This window comes from Carcharhinus amblyrhynchos, chromosome 2 (genome assembly GCF_965287045.1).
Source record: "Carcharhinus amblyrhynchos chromosome 2, sCarAmb.v2.hapA, whole genome shotgun sequence".
Lineage (NCBI taxonomy): Eukaryota > Metazoa > Chordata > Chondrichthyes > Carcharhiniformes > Carcharhinidae > Carcharhinus > Carcharhinus amblyrhynchos.
Window position 1 is genome coordinate 88,677,699 of NC_137325.1, and position 20,400 is coordinate 88,698,098.

At 41.5% G+C, this 20,400-nt stretch overlaps 1 protein-coding gene across 4 annotated transcripts in view; it reads left to right on the forward strand.

Annotated features, from left to right (window-relative positions):
- Positions 1-20,400, forward strand: part of ddc (dopa decarboxylase) — an 87,527-nt gene that overhangs the window by 35,390 nt on the left and 31,737 nt on the right. For all 4 annotated transcript variants that reach the window (XM_080208972.1, XM_080208962.1, XM_080208991.1 and 1 more), the window contains 4 exons: positions 4,858-4,924; positions 10,677-10,771; positions 15,692-15,759; positions 18,594-18,670. In XM_080208972.1, the coding sequence (XP_080065098.1) occupies positions 4,858-4,924; positions 10,677-10,771; positions 15,692-15,759; positions 18,594-18,670 (307 nt within the window). The remainder of the gene's footprint in view (positions 1-4,857; positions 4,925-10,676; positions 10,772-15,691; positions 15,760-18,593; positions 18,671-20,400) is intronic.

The following is a 20,400-nucleotide window of genomic DNA, read 5'->3' on the forward strand; positions in this document are numbered from 1 at the left end:
GAACAGCAAAGGGTCGAAAACTTTGCTGGGTGTAATCTATAGGCCGCCCAATAGTGACAGGGAAGTTGAAGTGCAAATAGGGAAACAGATTCTGGAGAGATGTTTTAATAACAGAGTTGTCGTGATGGGAGACTTCAATTTCCCAAACATCGACTGGAATATCCCTAGGGTAAGGGGTATAGATGGGGAGGAGTTTGTTAGGTGTGTTCAGGAGGGTTTCCTGACGCAGTATGTGGACAAGCCTACGAGGGGAGAGGCTGTACTTGACCTGGTACTGGCAAATGAACCAGGGCAGGTGATGGATCTTTCGGTAGGAGAGCATCTTGGATATGGTGACCATAATTCTATCTCCTTCACAATTGCGTTGGAACGAGATAGGATCAGGCAGGCTAGGAAGGTGTTTGTCTGGGGTAAGGGGAGATACGAAGAGGTCAGGAAGTTACTTGGACAAATAAACTGGAAGGAGGCGTTCTTAGGGAAAGGTACCAAAGGAAGGTGGCAGATATTCAAGGAATGTGTGTCTGGAGCTCTGAATGACAACGTTCCGATGAGACGAGGGGGTTTTGGTGGGTCGAGGGAACCGTGGTGCACAAAGGATGTGTTGAACCTAGTCAGGAAGAAAAGGAAGGTGTACAAGAGGTTCAGGGAATTAGGAGATGTTAAAGATTTTGAGGAGTATAAGGACTGTAGGAGGGAACTTAAAAGGGAAATTAGGAGAGCCAGAAGGGGTCATGAGAAGACCTTGGCGGGTAAGATTAAGGAGAATCCCAAGGCCTTCTATAAATATGTGAAAGGTAAAAGGATAAGAAGAGAAGGGATAGGACCTATAAAAGGTGAGGGGGGAAAGGTTTGTGTGGAACCAGAAGAAATGGCGGAGGTGCTTAACGAGTACTTCGCCTCAGTATTCACGGTGGAAGCCGATCTGGGAGATTTTGTTATGGATTTGCAGCAGATGGAAAGGATTGAGTACGTGAATATTAAGGAGGAGGATGTGTTGGAACTTTTGAATTCTATCAAGGTAGATAAGTCGCCGGGACCAGATGGGATGTACCCCAGGATACTGTGGGAGGCGAGGGAAGAGATTGCAGAGCCCCTGGCGATGATCTTTGCGTCGTCAATGGAGACGGGAGAGGTTCCAGAGGATTGGAGGATTGCGGATGTAGTTCCTATTTTTAAGAAAGGGAACAGAGATAGCCCGGGAAATTACCGACCGGTGAGTCTGACCTCAGTGGTTGGTAAGCTGATGGAGAGGCTTCTGAGGGACAAGATTTACGAACATTTGGAGAGGTTTGACATGATCAGGAATAGTCAGCATGGATTTGTCAAGGGCAGGTCGTGCCTTACAAGCCTAGTTGAGTTCTTCGATAATGTGACTGAACACATTGACGAAGGAAGTGCCGTGGACGTAGTGTACATGGACTTCAGCAAGGCGTTTGATAAGGTCCCCCATGCAAGACTTCTTGAGAAGGTGAGAGGGCATGGGATCCAAGGGCCTTTGGCCTTGTGGATCCAGAACTGGCTTGCCTGCAGAAGGCAGAGAGTGGTTGTGGATGGGGCTTTTTCTGAATGGAGGTCAGTCACCAGCGGAGTGCCTCAAGGATCTGTTCTGGGACCCTTGTTGTTTGTCATTTTCATAAATGACCTGGATGAGGAAGTGGAGGGATGGGTAAGTAAGTTCGCTGATGACACGAAGGTCGGTGGTGTTGTGGATGATCTGGAAGGATGGCAAAAGTTGCAGCAGGACATAGATAGGATGCAGGACTGGGCGGAGAAGTGGCAGATGGACTTCAACGCGGATAAATGTGTAGTCGTCCATTTTGGCAGAACCAACGGGATGAACGAGTACACTATCAAGGGCAGAAGTCTGAGTAGTGTTGAGGAGCAGAGGGATCTTGGGGTCCGGGTCCACAGGACTCTTAAATCGGCCTCGCAGGTGGAGGAGGTGGTCAAGAAGGCGTATGGTGTACTGGCCTTCATTAATCGAGGGATTGAGTTTAGGAGTCGGGAGGTAATGCTGGAACTTTATAAGACCCTTGTCAGGCCTCATTTGGAGTATTGTGCGCAGTTCTGGTCGCCTCACTATAGGAAAGATGTAGAAGCTATTGAGAGGGTGCAGAGGAGATTTACAAGGATGCTGCCTGGACTGGGAGGCATGCCTTATGAAGTTAGGTTGAGGGAGCTGGGACTCTTTTCCCTGGAGAGACGAAGGTTGAGAGGCGACCTGATAGAAGTTTACAAAATGTTAAGAGGAATAGATAGGGTGGACTCTCAGAGGCTATTTCCCCGGTTTGAAATGGTCGCTACGAGAGGACACAGATTTAAGGTGCGGGGAGGGAGGTTCAGAAGTGATGTTAGGGGTAAGTTTTTCACTCAGAGGGTGGTGAGTGAATGGAATCGGCTGCCGTCAGTGGTGGTGGAGGCGAACTCGCTGGGGTCTTTTAAAAGACTTCTGGATGAGTATATGGGGTTTAATGAGATTGAGGGTTATAGATAGGTCTGTAGGTAGGTAGGTGATGTGATCGGCGCAACTTGTGGGCCGAAGGGCCTGTTTGTGCTGTAGTGTTCTATGTTCTATAAGATCACCCCTCAGCCTCCTACGCTCCAGAAAAAAAAGTCCCAGTCTATTCAGCCTCTCCACATAACTCAATCCATCAAATCCCAGTAGCATCTTAGTAAGTCTTTTCCACACTGTTTCTAGTTGAATAATATCCTTATTATAGGCGACTAGCGCGCCTATGTCACCCTGTAATCCAAAGCTTTCTTCCTCACTATTTACCACACCACCAATTATCATGTCATCTGCAGACTTACTGATATGCCCCACATCTAGATCTAGGTCATTACTATACACTACAAACAGCAAGAACCCAGCACCGACCCCTGCTGTACACCACTGGACACAGGCCTCCAGTCACAAAAATAATCTTCAACCATCACCCTCTGTCTCCTGCTACTAAGCCAATTTTGAATCCGATTTGCCAAATTGCTGTGTATTCCATGGGCTCTTACCTTTTTGATCAGTCTCCCATTTGGGATCTTGTCAAATGCCTTGCTGACGTCCATGTAGACTACATCAACTGCACAGCCCTCATCTACATACCTAATTATGTCCTTGAAAAATTCACTCAAACTTGTGAGACATGATGGTGGAAGGTGTGCATGGAAGGAATGTGGGAAGGAAATGAACTGCCTGGGATAATAGGAGAGTGGCCCAAGGTATCACAAACATGGCCCAATGCCCACGATGGACAGTCAGTACAATGCTCAAATTGATTAAACTACCATTTGGGTACAACAGTTTAACAGAAGCTATATTCCTTCCAAATTTAAATAGACATACTAATTTGGATGGTGTTTGAAAAAAACCCCAGTATTATTTGAGATTTAATTAATGCAACTACATCATAGATGATAACATTTAGCAAACAACTCTAGCAATGCAATTCTTTAACACAATGATATAACTATCTCGGTGTTATCATTAATATTATTTGGGTAGGATTCCATGCCCCACACCAATGTTTTGTAGAGGTAGCTCGCCATTGGCTGGCCAAAGGGATTTCCCATTGCTCACATCCTCTACTGCCAGAGAACCCGTGGCAGGGGAGCACCGCTGGTGAAACCAGAAGATCCCACTGGTGGAAACAGCTGGAAAATAGTCTTTTTAATACTAGCAATGATTTAGAAGGAAATCAAAATATCCATTGGCTGTAAATTAATGTAGAAAAGAATAAAGTGCATACTGATCAAAAATACAGTGAACTTATAGATATATTAACTTTTTTTACAATTGCAAGTAGTTCTTATTAGCGTTACTTAAATCTGTGGGCCTGAATGCCAGGCAGATGGCTCATGAATTGTTCTGACGTTCTGAATCCATTATTTCTTAATACATTCTGTCTACAAGTTAAGCATAACTGGAGCATTCGGCAATATTTGTTTAAGCTAATTGAGCCTGCAAGGATTCCTGCCTTGTTTGTACAGCTAACACATGGCCACAGAGATTAAACTAAATCTCATTATCTTACAGCTTCCCTCAGCCTAAGGGTGTAATAAATTTCTGGACATTTGTGAGCAATAAAGTAAATCTAATAATGCATGAGTAAATATATGTGGTCAGAATGAAGAAAGATACCTGCTGTAAATGGAATCAGTTCTTCAAACATGGCAAACTGCAGGCGATTTCATTTTTTAATATCATCCCTAAACAGTTTAATACATCAATTATTTTGCGTTCTTATTCTCACACAAGATTCGTATGAGCAGTTACATGCATCAAGAAACAAATGAAAATATGGTTTAAATTTATAGATAGCTATTAAAATTGCATTGAGGTTTTGCACCTTATATATGCACAGTGCTAATGCACATAAAAGGTGGGATTTTACAGCCTCGCTCGAGCGAGACCGGAAATTCCAGCCCAAGGTCACCAGACATTTCTGTTGCCTGCCCCTCGCCCACTCCAATTCCATGGCAGGTAAGGTGCTAGAATTCCAGCAAAAGCATTCAATAATGTGTTACCCATACATGCACATCAAAATGAAGCTCACTAGTTTATATCCTTTAGCTCCTTCATTTTTCTTCATAAACCTCACACAAAGTTTATGTCTTTATGTGCCCTGTTTGTGATCAGAACACCCACCCACCTGATGAAGGAACAGCCAGTTCCGAAAGCTAGTGGTGTTTGCTACAAATAAACCTGTCGGACTTTAACCTCGTGTTGAGACTTCTTACTGTGTTTACCCCAGTCCAACACTGGCATCTCCACATCATGAATGTAACTGGGCAGACAGTGAGGGCCTAAATGAATGCTCTATTCAGCTAATTTTCTTTATTTTCTTCTTTTTATATCCACAGCTTTGTGCAACGCTTGGCACCACTTCCTCCTGTGCATTTGATAACATTCTGGAGCTGGGACCAATCTGTAAGAATGCCTTTAATATATTTATTTTATAATTATAATGTTACCTGCATTAAAGCACCACCACCACCACCATCAACCCCCCACCCCCCCAACCCACCCCGGTAGCAGTTTCACTGCACGCATTCACACCATAAGTGAATCTGGAGGAAGATGTGTGTTGTGTGTGTGGCAGAGCCTTTTGGAGCCTCATGCAAACACCCTTCCACAAACATGGAAAGTTCATCCATCACACTGATCTGACAGTCCCGAGTATTTCCAATGCTACCTGTTGGGATTTTCTTTTAGTTGACCTGCTTCTCTACCCACTGTCTCCCATGCAGCACCTGTGCCCATCCAATGCAAGGCTCTGCTCACTCACATTTTGGTACAATGGCTGTGGTCAAGTGTTTGATCAGCTCTCCCCTCCTCCTCTGTCAATGTCCATGTACCCTCCTCCTCCACGCGCTCTTCTAGCTGCATGGGAACAGCAGTAGGCCATTCAATCTCTTGAGCCTGTTTGTTATTCAGTGAGATCATGGCTAATCTGTGGCCTAACTCCATATACCTGCTTTGGCCCATATCCTTTAATATTTTTGCTTAACAAAAAAATGATCAATCTCAGATTTAAAGACAGCAACTAATCTAGCATCAACTGGCATCAACCTCTACCACCTTTTGTGTGTAGGAGTGTTTCCTAACACCTCTCCTGAATGTTCTGGCCCCAATTTTTAGACTATGCCCCCTAGCTCTAGAATCTCCAACCAGTGAAAATAGTTTATCTACCATGTCTTTTTCTGTTAATATCTTGAAGACTTCAATCAGATCACCCCAGCACCTTCTAAATTCTATTAAAAACAGGCTTAATTTGTATCATTTCTCCTTATAATTTAAATGCTGAAGTCCAAGTATCATTCCTGTAAACTTGTGCTGCGCTCCCTCCAAAATCAATATATCCTTCCTAAGATATGATCACATCTGCTCTCAGTACTCCAAGTGGGCCTAACCAGGTTTTGTATAGCTGCAGCATAACTTCAGCGCATTATATTCCAGTCTTCTAGATATGAAGGCCTGCATTCCAATAGCTTTCTTAATTTTTTTCTGCACCTGTTCATGGCATTTTACAGATATATGCATCCAAACCTCCGAGTCTCTTTGGACATCCAGTATATTTAACTTATACTATCTAGAAAGCACCCTGATATATCCTTTTTTCGTCCAGAATAGATAACCTCACACTTGCTTACATTGAAATCCATCAGTTTTGCCCATTCACCTAGCCTATCAATATCCCTTTGTGATGTTATTCTATCATTTACACTATGCACTACCTTAGTCACCTCTTCAAAAAATCCAATGAAGTTTGTTAGGCATGGCCTACTTGTCATGAATCCATGCTGCCTCTCCCTGATTAACTGAAAACATTTTGAGATTTTCAGTTACCCTATCCTTTATCATAGACTCCAATAATTTCCTCACCATAGATGTTAGGCTAATTGGTCTGTTATTCCCTGGTTTTCCTCTGTCACCCTTCTTAAAAAGTGGAATGGTGTGCACAATTTTCCAATCCAGAGGGACAACTCCTGAATCTAGGGAACTCTGAAAGATTATACTTGGGGCATCTACAACGTGCTCCCCTACTTCCTTTAACACCCCTCTGATGGAAACCATCAGCTCCTGGGGATTTATCAGTCTTTGGTTCCATTAATTTCCTCACTATCGATATTTAACTTAGGTTAACTTTATTTAAACCATGTCCCTGATCTACTATTAATTTTCTCGAGACTTCCGGCAAGCTACGCTCCTTTTCTACTGTAAATACTGAGGCAGAGTAATTATTCAACATGTCTGCTATTTCCCCATAGCCATTGACAATATCCACACTTTCGGTCTTTAGTGGCCATCATTACTCTTGACCACCCACTTTCCCTTTGTGTAAACTGTAACATTTCTTGTGATTTTGATGTTCCTTGCAAGTTTCCTTTTTAAATCCCATTTAGTAGCTCTTATAAGTTGCTTTGTACCTTTGCTCGTCTTTGTATCTTTCTCATTCAGCAGGATCTGTGCAGTTTCTTGCAAGCCCTTTTATTTAATTTTATGCAGTCCCTTTTCCCTTTAGTTGTCCATGGCTGTCTTTACTATGAAGTTGTGCTATTCCTTTTTCAGGTTCTACATTATGTTCAATGTTTCTTTAACATTCTTCACTGTTCTTCAGTTGTTTTACCCATTAGCAGATCAGATTTTTACAATTTACTGTGGATAGTCTCTGTCTATTTCATTAAAATCAACCTTACCTAAATCTAAAATTCTAATAGCTGTTTTGTGCTTTTCGCTTTCAAACACCACACTGAACCCAATCATGTTATGATTACCATTTGAAAAATGCCCATGCATAATTAGGTTACAATTAAATCCAGATCATTATTTATTACTAAATCCAACATTGTTTGTACCCTTGTTGCATCCAGGGCATAATGAAGACATGAAACAGAGGCAGGAGTAGCCACCAGGTCCTTCAAGCCTGCCCCACCATTCAATATGATCATGGCTGATCTGTACCGGCCTCAACTCCTCTGTGCCATTTCGCCATAGGCCTCAATGTTTGATAGATTACCTCCACTTTAAATATTTCCAATGATCCAGCCTCCACCATCCTTTGGGGCAGAGAATTCCAGATATTCACTACCCTCTGCAAGAAGAAATAGTTACACACCTCAGTTTTAAATGATCAGCCCCTAATCTTATAGCTATGTCTTCTTGTTTAAGACTCTCCCAATAGTGAAAGCATCTCACCATCTACCCTGTCAGGATCTTAAATGTTTGAATTAGGTCAACCCTCACTCTTCTAAACTCCAGAGAATACAGACCCAGACCATTTAGTCTCCCTTGATAGGACAGTCCTCTCATCCCACGAATTAGCCTGGTGAATAATCTCCTTTGGATTACCTCCATAAAAACTAGAAGCAGAAATAGGCCATTCGGCCCTTCAAAGCCTGCTCTGCCATTCATTTTGATCATAGCTGACCATCAAATTCAATATCTGGATCCCCCACTTCCCACCATGTCCCTTGATCCCTTTAGCCCTTGGAGCTGTATCTAATTTCTTCTTGAAATCAAACAACATTTTGGCTTTGACTACATTCTGTGGTAGTGAATTCCACACATTCACTATCCTCTGATGAAGAAATTCCTCCTCACCTTAGTTCTAAAAGGTTTACTCCTTATCCTCAAACTATCATCCCTAATTCTCCTATGATTGGGAGCATTCTTTCTGAATCTATCCTGTTAGAACTTTATAAATTTCTATGAGATCCCCTCTCACTCTTCTAAACTCCAGTGAATATAATCTTAACCAATTTAGTCTCTTCTCATAAGACAGAACTGCCATCCCAGAACTCAGCCTAGCCTTTGCTGTACTCCCTCTATAACAAGGACATCCTTCCTCAGATCAGGACACCAAAACTGCACACAATACTCCAGGTGTGGTCTCACCAATGCCATACACAATTGCAACAAAACATTCCTATCCCTATACTCAAGTCCTCTTGCTATGAAGGCCAACATACCATTTGCCTTCTTTACTGCCGGCTGTACCTGCGCACTTACTGACTGATGCATGAGGATACCAAGGTCTCACTGAGTATCCACCTCTCTTAATTTACACCCATTCACGTAATAATCTGTCGTCCTGTTATTACTACCAAAGTGGATAACCTCACATTTATCCACATTATACTGCATCTGTCATGCACGTGCCTACACACTCAGCCTGTCCTAATCACACTGAAGCATCTCTGCATCCTCCTCACAGCTCACCCTCCCACCAGACCTTATATCATCTGCAAATTTGGAGATAATGCATTCAGTTCCCTCTTCCAAATCATTAATATATAACTTGAATAGTTGGGGTCCTAGAACAGATTCCCGTGGAACTCCACTAGTCACTGACTGCCGATCAGAAAAAGACCCATTTATGCAACTCTTTGCTTCCTATCTGCTAACCAGCTTTCTATCCATTTCAAGACATTACCTGCAATCCCATATGCTTTAATTTTACATTGTCATCTATCATGTGAGACCTTGTCGAAAGCCTTCTGAAAGACTAAATAAACCACATCCATTGGTTCTCCTTAGTCAACTCTACTAGTTACATCCTCAAAGAATTCTAATAGATTTGTAAAGCATGATTTCCCTTTTGTAAATCCATGTTGACTTTGATTATACCAGTGCCTTTGATTGTTGACATACTGTAGCCATAAGATATAGGCGCAGAATTAGGTCACTCGGCCTATCGAGTCTGCTCTGCCATTCAACCATGGCTGATATTTTTCTCATCCCCATTCTCCTGCCTTTTCCCCATAATCCCTGATCCCCTCATTAATCGAGAACCTATCTATCTCTGTCTTAAAGACACTCAGTGACCTGGCCTCCACAACATTCTGTGGCAAAGAGTTCCACAGATTCACCAATCTCAGGCTGAAGAAATTCCCCTTCAGCTCTGTTTTAATGGATCGTCCCTTTAGTCTGAGGTTGTGCCCTCTGGTTCTAGATTTTCCTACGAGTGGAAACCTCTCTATGTCCTCTCTATCCAGGCCTCATAGTATGCTGTAAGTTTCATTAAAATCCCCACCCCCCTCCTCCTTCTATACTCCAATGAATACAGACCAGAGTCCTCAATCGCTCCTCATACGACAAGCTCTTCATTCCAGGGATCATTCTTGTGAACGACCTCTGGACCCTCTCCAAGACCAGCAAATCATTCCTTAGATACGGGGCCCAAAACTGCTTACGATACTCCAAATAGGATTGACCAGAGTCTTATACAGCTTCTGAAGCACATCCGTGCTCTTGCATTCTCGCCCTCTTGACATGAATGCTAACATTGCATTTGTCTTCCTAACTGCCGACTGAACCTGCACATTAACCTTAAGAAATGTTGAACAAGGACTACCAAGACCCTTTACGTTTTTGATTTCCTAAACATTTCTCCTTTTAGAAAATAGTCTTTGCCTCCATTCTTTCTTCCAAACTGCATAACCTCACACTTTTTCTACACAAACTAGAGTGGTGAGCTGACAGGCCCAATTTTAACTCTCTGCAAGTCAATGTGTTCTGAGCGAGCTCAAGTATCACCCTGCAGGTGTCTGCTTCCAATTCTAACACTGGTGCAAATGGTGCTAAGTCAGAAGCACATGTTCTCTAAAGAAGCCATGAAGAATCCAATGGTGCTGTTCAAGCAACCAACATTACAAAACAATCAGCCCATTATCTCATTGGTGCTCATGAGAGCCTGCTGTGACGAAATTGACACCTATGTTTATGTACATTATGATGTAGAGATGCTGGCGTTGGACTGGGATGGGCACAGTAAGAAGTCTCACAACACCAGGTTAAAGTCCAACAGGTTTATTTGGTAGCATGGAGCACTACTCCTTCATCAGGTGACTCACCTGGTGAAGAAGTAGTTCTCCGAAAGTTTGTGCTACCAAATAAACCTGTTGGACTTTAACCTAGTGTTGTGAGACTTCTTAGTGTACCTACATTATATCAGTGTTTGCCTACATTACAGTTCAAAAGTGATTCATTGGTTGCTTTGTGGTATTCTGAGATTAGTGGAAAATGCTGTATATATGGAAGTTCCTTCTTTGCTATCTATATGTTTCTGTGTTGTTGAAGGATGTGTTACTGTTGTAAAGTATCACCTTCCTTTTTGGCGTATCTGTATTTCACAATATAAAATGTAAAATATGATTTGATTCCATGTGTAACATTTCAGGTACAACTGAAAATATCTGGATGCACATTGATGCCGCCTATGCAGGAAGTGCTTTCATCTGTCCAGAATTCAGACCTCTTTTAAATGGAGTGGAGGTAAGGAGCAGCAATCTCTGATGCAATATTTTACTCCCATCCTGTTCATACTATTCTTAAATATAGGAAGGGGAATCATTTTAGAAAAAGAATGATTTTGACATCAGTAAATAATGTTACATATCGCAATGTCAAGGAGATTCAGAAATGGGTTAAGGTACATCAAACTTAATATTCATGCAAACAAATATACAAATGGGAAAATATTGAAATAAAAATGAAAAGCGCAAGATTACAATTAAATATTTAAGCTGATCTGATGGTGTTTCTAATTTTTGTATTATTCATACACATCAGTTGAGAATAATTTAAGTTTATGGGGATCAGGGAAAGATCCTTTGATTCACATGTCTGTTGAACATATCCATGCCAAGAAGGACACATCTAAAATGTCCACTGACCTAAAAATACACAATTTGTAGTGGACGTGCATATGTCTGGAAAGTTCTTTCACTCCATCCCACTTTGTAACTTTTTAAAGTATTTAAAGTCCTTTTTCATCACAATACCAGACTAAAACCCTAGGTGATATCACCATACAGCCTAATCGCTGCTGATGAATCAAGGCTAGATACTTGTGAAAGTCAGGAATCCAAGAATTCTCAACATTGGAAATCCCTGCACTGACGGCCCTGTATGAGATGGGTGGAGATTCTGTCCCCTTACAATACCATTGGAAATAAACTCTCTTCTCCAACTCCACTCCATTTTCATTCATTGTTTCATTTTATCTCACTTCATTTTACCTTATTTATTATTTTAACTTTTATATGTTTTAATTTCTTCCATCATTTTTTAAAATCTCGCTTTCCATCTTGTTTTCCCCCCGCCACCTCCAAACCACCTAGGGTCATCTGTTACAGGTATCAGGTTGTCCTTTGATACTCTGCCTACCATTATTCTGCTATTTACACATTCTGATCTCTTAATGTGCCACTATGAGCATCCTTCTCAGCCATGATCACCACCATTTACATTTCCTTTGTCTTTCTGTCTCCAACATCTTTGTCATTTACTTCCCCTTGAATTTTTGGTATGTTACTGGTGTCTTCCGCCATGAAGACTGATGCAATGTACCTATTCAGTTCTTCCGTTTTTTTTTTACCATCACTACTTCTCCAGTGTCATTTTCCAGCAGTGCAATGTCCATTCTTGTCTCTCTCTTGTCTTTTATATGTCTAAAAAAAACTCTTATAATCTTCATTTATATTCCTGGCTCGTTTATCCTCATATGTCAGCTTCTCCCACCTTATTTCTTTTTTGGTTGTCCTCTGTTGGTCTTTAGAGGCTCCCCAATCCCCTGGCTTCCCATTAATCTTCACTATATTATATGCTTTCTCTTTTGCTTTTATGCTGTCTTCGTCAGCCATGGTTGCCTCATCCTCCCCTTTAATATGCTTCTTCTTCCTTGAAATGTTGCTGTATCTCCTGAATTACTCCTAGAAATTCCTGCCATTGCTGTTTCATAGAAACCCTACAGTACAGAAGGAGGCCATTTGGCTATTGAGCCTGCACTGACAACAATCCCACCCTAATCCCATAATCCCACATATTTACCCTGCTAATCCCACCAAAACTTGGATCAATTTAGCATGGCCAATCAATCTAACCAGACATCTTTGGACTGTGGAAGGAAACCAGGGCATCCAGAGGAAATCCACATAAAAACAGGGCGAACATGCAAACTCCACATAGACAGTGACCCAACCAGGCTCTCTGGCGCTGTGAGACAGCAGTGCTAACCATTGTGCCACCGTTCCACCATCTTTCCTGTTAGGCCCGTCTCCCAATCAACTCTGGCTCGGTCTTCCCTCGTACCTCTGTAGTTGCCCTTTACTCAATCGTAAACCAAAGTATATATTTACTTGGTCACGCATTTCTTTGTTTCTGACACATCAATTTTATTCTGGCTCTTTGTGGAGCTGTCTGCTCAGTACCACTCCTCCCGCTCTGTCCCTGTAGCCCTGCAAGTTTAATTTCCTGAACTTGCTATCCAATTTCCTTTTGAAATCTTTGATCATCTTTTCTTCCATCACCCTTGTAGACGTTACTAGCTGCTTCCTTACATTCTTCCTGTGTCTTAAAGCCTTAAATTTTTGTTTGCTTGTACCATTGGTTAATGGGATAATTTCTTTACATTAATTATCTTGTACACTTCGATCAGATCACCCCTTAATTTCCTTTGCAGCAAGCAGAAGAATCCCAGCTTCTCCAATTTAACCTTGTCATTAAAAATCCCTCATTACTGGAATTGTTCTAAATTCCCTCAATCAACCTTTCAGCCAAGAAGAGCACAATTTTTTATATTGTATGTTATTGTCGACATTGCATGTGTTTCCTTTAGAATACATATGGGGTATAACTTGTGTTTTATTGTTAATTCCACTAGATAGTGCCAACTCCTAAAGATTAACTAATTCACTGGTTTTCATTCAATGTACAAGCAATATTCTATTGTATGAAACAGACAGGAATTCAAACAATAACCAGACTGCAAGGAACTGATAAAAAATAATTCATCAATAAGTAGATTAAATCTGCAATAATGTCCTATGATATATTTAGCTGTTGAGGACATTAATCAGCCTTACGTCTTGCATCTGTCAACCTAGTAATTATCCAATGTATTTCCAATCCCAAAAACTTCTCTTCTCTTTTGTGGTACCTAATGTTTTATGACCTGTAGCACTGTGCATTAAGAGAGCATATTGAGGTCAGATACAGATGTTGGTGAGTTAATTGGCTTTTCTGGCCATTCATTTAAAAGAAAATAGATCCTTGCATATTGCCATACAATCAAATTGCTTTGCATATAATAAAAGCTGAGGGCACTTTTCTTTGTCAGTTAACAAAAATTACTAATGTTATAAAGGCGATGCACATAAAACAGATGTTATTGGCAGAGCATTACATTTTATGATTGGGAACTGTGGATTTATTACCAATGACTAACTGATTGAACTTAATTCAAAGCAAACAATATACACTTTCACTGAAATGCTACAATCCTCACTCAACAGTACACTGTGCCTTTGAAAAGAAGCATAGACAGGTTAGATTTCCACTCATTCATATTTTAGCAGAACTCTAGTGACTTTAATTGTCAACTTTTTATTGATTTTTCCTAGTCTCTCTCCGTAATGGTGATCATTCTTGCTAAGTTTGTATATGCCATACATAACTGTCAACCTCTAGTTCCTTACAGACATTATTCATGTGCAATCCTTATCAGATTTATTTCAACTGTGTTCTCACCCAGTGTCACACTTCGAAATGTTCCAGTCTCTTAGGCAGTCCCTCAGCATTGAAGAAAATTTGATTCCACTCTACCGTAATGAGCTCCGAGGTAGCTGATAATCATACAGAGCAGGTGATGCTTGAAGGGTTGGGTAGATGGGTTGTTTAGTCAATGTCTTGACGTCACCCCTGCACATTCCCTACAAAGTCTCTCAAGTGTTTAGTGCCTTCCTGAACAAACCTTCATCATTTCAGTTAAAGTTAAAAGTTTATTTATTAGTCACAAGCAGGCTTACATTAACATTGCAATGAAGTTATTGTGAAGATCCCCAAGTCACCACACTCCAGTTCAATACACTGAGGGAGAACTTAGGTTGGCTAGTTCACCTGACCAGCAAATCTTTGGACTATGGGAGGAAACTGGAACACTCAGAGGAAACCCATGCAGACATGGGGAGAACGTGCAAACTCCACACAGTGACTCAAATCGGGAATCAAATCATGGTCCCTGATGCTGTGAGGTAGCACTGCTAACCGTTGTGCCACCATGCCACTCCGGTCAATCTCCCGTGAGTTGAAAGGAAGTCTTCTGAGCCAGGGTTTCATCCTAGAACTTTCCCTTCCAATAGTATCAGCAACTGGAATCATAACAATTTCTATCTATGCATAACTGTTCTACGTGCCCAGTCTTAATAAATGAATCTTCAACATGTTTACACAATCCCTTATAAATAATTGGTACCTTGTGTCTTGTACAGCAAATAAGCCCAAAGTATTCTAAGAATGACACCTATTGGGTATATAGGTGCCTATACCTTCTTGGTAAAAGAGAAGGATCTAAAGAAGCATGATCTGAAGATGCATGGGGAAGATGTGTTGCTCTGACATAGCAAATGTTTCCATGCTTATTGCTGTAATTCCTCTGCTTCTGGGCACTCTGTCAATGTGTTCACTAATCTATTTAGTAGCAATGATGATGATGCATTTGATGTCCTGCATTATGCTCAGCCTGATTCCTCAGCACCTTGGGTGGGATTTTATGACCTCACTCGTCTCAAAACCATAAAATCTCACCTGAGGTCAACGGACCTTTCCATAGTCTGCCCCTCCGATGATGGGCAGGACGATAAAATTCCAGCCATTGAATTTGCACTTCCTGAAAGGGAGGAGAATAATCCCGTTGTTGTGGTACATGTTGAATCAAATGACAGGTAGGAACAGGGAGGAGATCCGACTGAGGAATTAGGAGCTAAATGAAACAGCTGGCATACTGCCATAGCTTGCCCACCTTCATCTTAGCCTTTCTAACAGTATTGTTGATCAGAGAGTGCCCTCAGCCCCAAAAAGCCTTTCCCTGCGTCTCCTGAAATAAGATCCATAACTCTTCCTCCTGTTCCACCTTACAGGGTTTCAGCTACCATCAGCCTGCCTTGAAACTTTTCATTATAAGGCTCTGCTTTATCTGGAAACTGCCAACAACAGTTCCTAACTCTTTGAATATTCAATTCAGAATTTCAGCCAATGTGTTTGGCAATTATTAACCAGAGTTAACCTCATGAAGTCAGTTCCCTATACCACTTGCAAAGTCGGTACAAAAGGCAGTTCTTCTCTTATGATAATGACACTGCATAACTGGACTTGAAATCATTAGGTAATGTTTTACAGTTTTCTTTGCTTTACCAGTTTTCAGATTCTTTCAACTTCAATGCTCATAAATGGCTTTTGGTGAACTTCGATTGCTCTGCTTTGTGGTAAGTTATCCAGATAATGCCCCCAGTCAATTTTTTTTTAATTCACAGCCTACACATCATAATGCCTGCAGCTGAAGGAGATTCTGTCTTTTAGGAATAACAAAAATACCCAACAGGTCAGACGTCATCTCTGTAGAGAAAGCTAACATTTCAGGTTGATGGTCGTTAATCAGAACTAGTTTATAGCCTATTCTCAAAACTGGAGACCGATAAGTTGAGGAAAGAAGGGGAGGAGTCAGAAACAGACCTTGTGAAGGTGAGAGAAAGGTGGAATTGAAAGCAAAGTTGAAGTTTTCCAGTTCAGGGTGAGAATAGGAAATGGAATTGATGCAGTCAGTGCACTGGAAGAAAAGTTGAGATTGAAGCCTGTGTAGGACTGGAACAAAGGACATTCCACATATCCTAAAAGAAGGCAGGCTTAGCTAAGGCCCATGTGGGTACTCATGTCAACACATTTTATTTGGAGGAACTGAGATGGGTTAAAGCAGCAGTTGTTTAATGTGAGAACAAGTTCAGCCCAGGTCCCCCAGAGCATCAACCTGGGCTTCTAGATGACTAATCCAGTGATAGTACCATTGCCCCACCTTGTCCCATATCTCAGACTAGTATTCTGAATACTGGGACTTAGATCAGCTGACCTCAATGACGATGGGAGAAATGGTAGAATGTCTGAAACCACACTTTATTCATTATGGCATTCCAACATTGTAGTGAGTAACAATGTTCTTCACTTTAAGTGAAGAATTCAATCATTTCTCAAAAGACTAGGAAATTCAACACTATACATCATCTCCATATTAACCCCAGTAGAAAGGAAATGCCAATACAGCAGTGAAAATCACCAAAGGATTCTTTAAGAAATTGAACAAATCTAGCACAGATGTATACAAGGCTATCCCTAAGTGGAGAAATATGCTGACTGAAGGCATGGAATGTATTCCAGTCCAAAGACCAACGTCGCACCAGACTACTCTTCCAATAACAAAAAAGCTACTGAAACCAGGAGTAGTGACATGTGAGAGATCAAGGTGAAATAGCAGAAAGCTAAATTTCAGTTTGACAAGACTACCAAACCATTGGCAGAGCTGAGAATCGGAGAGCCAGTCAGGGCACAAATGTTCTTAATAGGAGTAAACCCATATGGAAACCTGGGACATGAGTGGAAGAATTGTCCACCTCGATTGTAGACAGTGCAAGTGAAGATTTCTGATCGATAAGGGAATTAAGGATTATGGGGAGCAGGTGGGTAAATGGAACTGATCCACTTCAGATCAGCCATGATCTTTTTGAATAGCGGGGCAGGCTCAAAGGGCTAGATGGCCTACTCCTGCTCCTATTTCTTACGTTCTTATATTCTTATGAATGGCCAAATATACTGGTGCAACCACAGGCATATCCAAAAAACTAGTGAAACAGATCCTTCAGAGCTACCATCAATCCTAATAGTCCACATGTCCCCAAGAACAACAATGAAACTGCATCAGTTACCATGGCAACAAGTGCTATGGGAACAACACTCATTAGAGAGAAACACTAAACAGACTATGACAATGCGCACCCATACCATTTTAATAACTATTTATGCAATGCAGGTAACTGGGGGTGGGGGGTGAGGGGTGAGGTTCCCACCTGCTACTGGAGTTTGGACCGTACAAAGGTCCGTTGACCTCAGGCGGGATTTTCCAGTTTTGGGCAAGCGCAGACAGAAATCCAGCCCAGAAACTTGCTCGTCAAGCAAACAGTTGTTAATGCATGAGAACAGTGAGTGTAGTGGGGAACTCATTTACAGATGATCATGCATGCTAATTTGTCTTTTGCTGGGAAAAGGGGAATGTTGTGACTTGCCTTCATTATGAAAAGGGGAATGTTGTGACTTGCATTCATAATGAAAAGGGGAATGTTTGGGTTTTGAAATGCAACAATACAACATGTCCCATCTGGCTCACTGAAGTCAAGTGACCTCTGCTGTGAGGCAATCTCTGTGCACTGCCATTGTAAAAATCAGTTTAATAAAGACCTCCAATGAGAAAGCACTGAGAAGCTATGCCGTCCTTAAGCACAAGACATGGTCTGTCTGGAGGAAATAAATGTTCAGGGATATAATGCCATGTTTCCTCCTTTACCTGTTTTCTGAGTGTCAAAATGGCTATCACCTTTACTAGGAAAAAAATTGGCATCGCCAGATGACATCATGTGACTTCCACGGCTTTCTGTGCTATCCTAATTCCATACATAAATGAGCTGACCTGGTCTGCTGAACAGCCATTCTGACAGTACCGCATTCAGACTGTGTAATTGGTTCCATAACTTTAGTTAATCTTGGAAGATAGCCTTGTGTGTAACCCTGCTAAATAAAATGAGTTTTTGATTTAAAAAAAATTACACGAATGATATCAGGAGTAAATGCCTAATATTTATTCTGGCAATATCGCCATCAAATAAAAGTAATGATTAATCACTGGTATTATTTTTCACTGGATCTTGCAGTTGTGTGTTATTGCAGTTGTAAAAGTGCACAATAATGTACTGTCATTAAGGTGTATCCTGTATATGCTCATTTAGAATGTTTTCTTTTAATGTAAGAGAGATAATTATTCCTTAGCTATGAATCTTTCGTCACCATTTCATCTCATTTCATGCTCACGGCAAAAAGGGAAGTATAAGCTGTGCAAATATGTACAAAGCCTTGTGAACATTACAGCAAATATGGAATTAGAAATACATTGTCTCTGTACATTATTGCATAACTAATAAATATATACATACAAAGCATCACCTTTGATAGGATCTGCAAGTCAATATACTAATTCATGAACATTGTGTCACTTTTTTAGGGTGAAGAATAGATCAGATTTTATTGGAGCTTTTAAAGTGGACCCTGTTTACCTCAAACATGATCATCAGGATTCTGGTATTTTTCAGATTACTGTTTGTTATATTATTTTTGAATTGTGGTGTTAATGGAGTGAATCTTTAACCTTAGCCTGAATGCATCTCACATTATTCAAGTATCTAATTACTAGGAGCCCTGCACAGCCATCAGGTTTCAGGGTGTAATTATACTGATTTTTTTTTTTACAGATATACTTAAACTGATAATGCCTTGTCTATTATTATTATTTTCTTGAGAAAATACATGGTCATTAGGAATTATTTTTGTTGGTTTTTGTATCACCAACAGCAACAAGAACAATCATTTGCATTTATATAAGGAGGAAGATGGAAATGGTGGAGTTGGGGGGGGAGTGAAGACAGTGGCTTTGGTCTTCCCAATGTTTAATTGGAGGAGGTTACAGCTGGTCCAGGACTGGATCTCAATAATACACTGTGACAATATAGAGGCAGTAGAGGGGCCAACTGAGAGCGATGGTGATGAGGTAGAGCAGACACTCATCCACAATTGTGTAGACTGCACCACAGCTGCAGCCTAAATGGTTTTGGTGACCCCCATTGATTTTGGGTGGCTGCATCGAAGCTATGGCCAACCTAGAAACCATCTATTTTATTCAATTGAAAGTAAATTAAACTGGCAACATCATCTTCAGTGAACTGGCCAGTGCCTCATGTGATCACAGGCCAAGACCTTACGGACCTCTGCTCTTGCCAACACATACTCAACTGCAGAATATTGATTACCTCATTTAAAATGGGGTGCTATTGACCAGAAGATCTTGCCAGCGTGAACAGCCAAAGAATTTTGGCCTATGTTACTGAGGGGCAGGATATAAATGGCAAAGAGAAGGTGGTTGAGGAAGGATCCTTAGGGAACTCTAGGAGTGAGAAGAGGAGCCATTACAGATGATTCCCAGCTGCAATTAGATAAATAAGAATGGAACCAAGTGACTGTCAGTCCACCCCGCTGGATGAATGGAGAGGCGTTGGAGGAGGATGGTATAATCAACTGTGTTGAAGATTACAGACAGGTCGAGATTGGTGAGGAGGTAAAGTTTACCTTTATCACAGTGACATCAGGCATCATTTGTGAATTTGTTAAGAGCCATGTTAGTACTGTGGCACAGACAGAGACCTATTAGGAGGAATTCAAACATGAATCAGCGTTTTACTGGACTCCCCCACTGCACAGTTTGCAGCAGGGAGGCCTGTAAAACTCCCCAGGTGGTTTTCCCACCCCTATCCCACCTGTTCTCAACATTACTAGGGGTTCACAATGTTACTAGGGGTGGGTGAGACCTGTGGCAGTCCACCCAATCGTGTTCGAATTGAGCTTAATTGACCAACAAGTGCTGCTTCCTGGCCAGTCTCGGTTTTCACTCTGGGGGGAGAAGGTTAGTGAGAAGCCTGGCTCTGCTTGGCCCTCGGCTGAGAGGTGAGGGGATATCTCCATCATGAACCCACTTCCATGTTCAAGTGACCAATCCCAAGGACTGTTTCTGGTTCCTGTGTTCCCTCTGCTTCCTCCCCAGCTCCTCACTCAAGATTCCCACCCTCCTCCCACGTATTCTATCCAAGAGCTTCCTACCCTATCCCCGCTGAAAAATCCCACTTCCCAGGGAAGTATTTTGTTTCCACCCAGATCCTGGCTTTTCTTTGCTGGGACTACATGTTGTGCTAGTGATGACCACCCCTCCCACTATTGCCAGCCAATCAGATTGTTCTGGGGTAGGGATTCCTCCTGTGTGG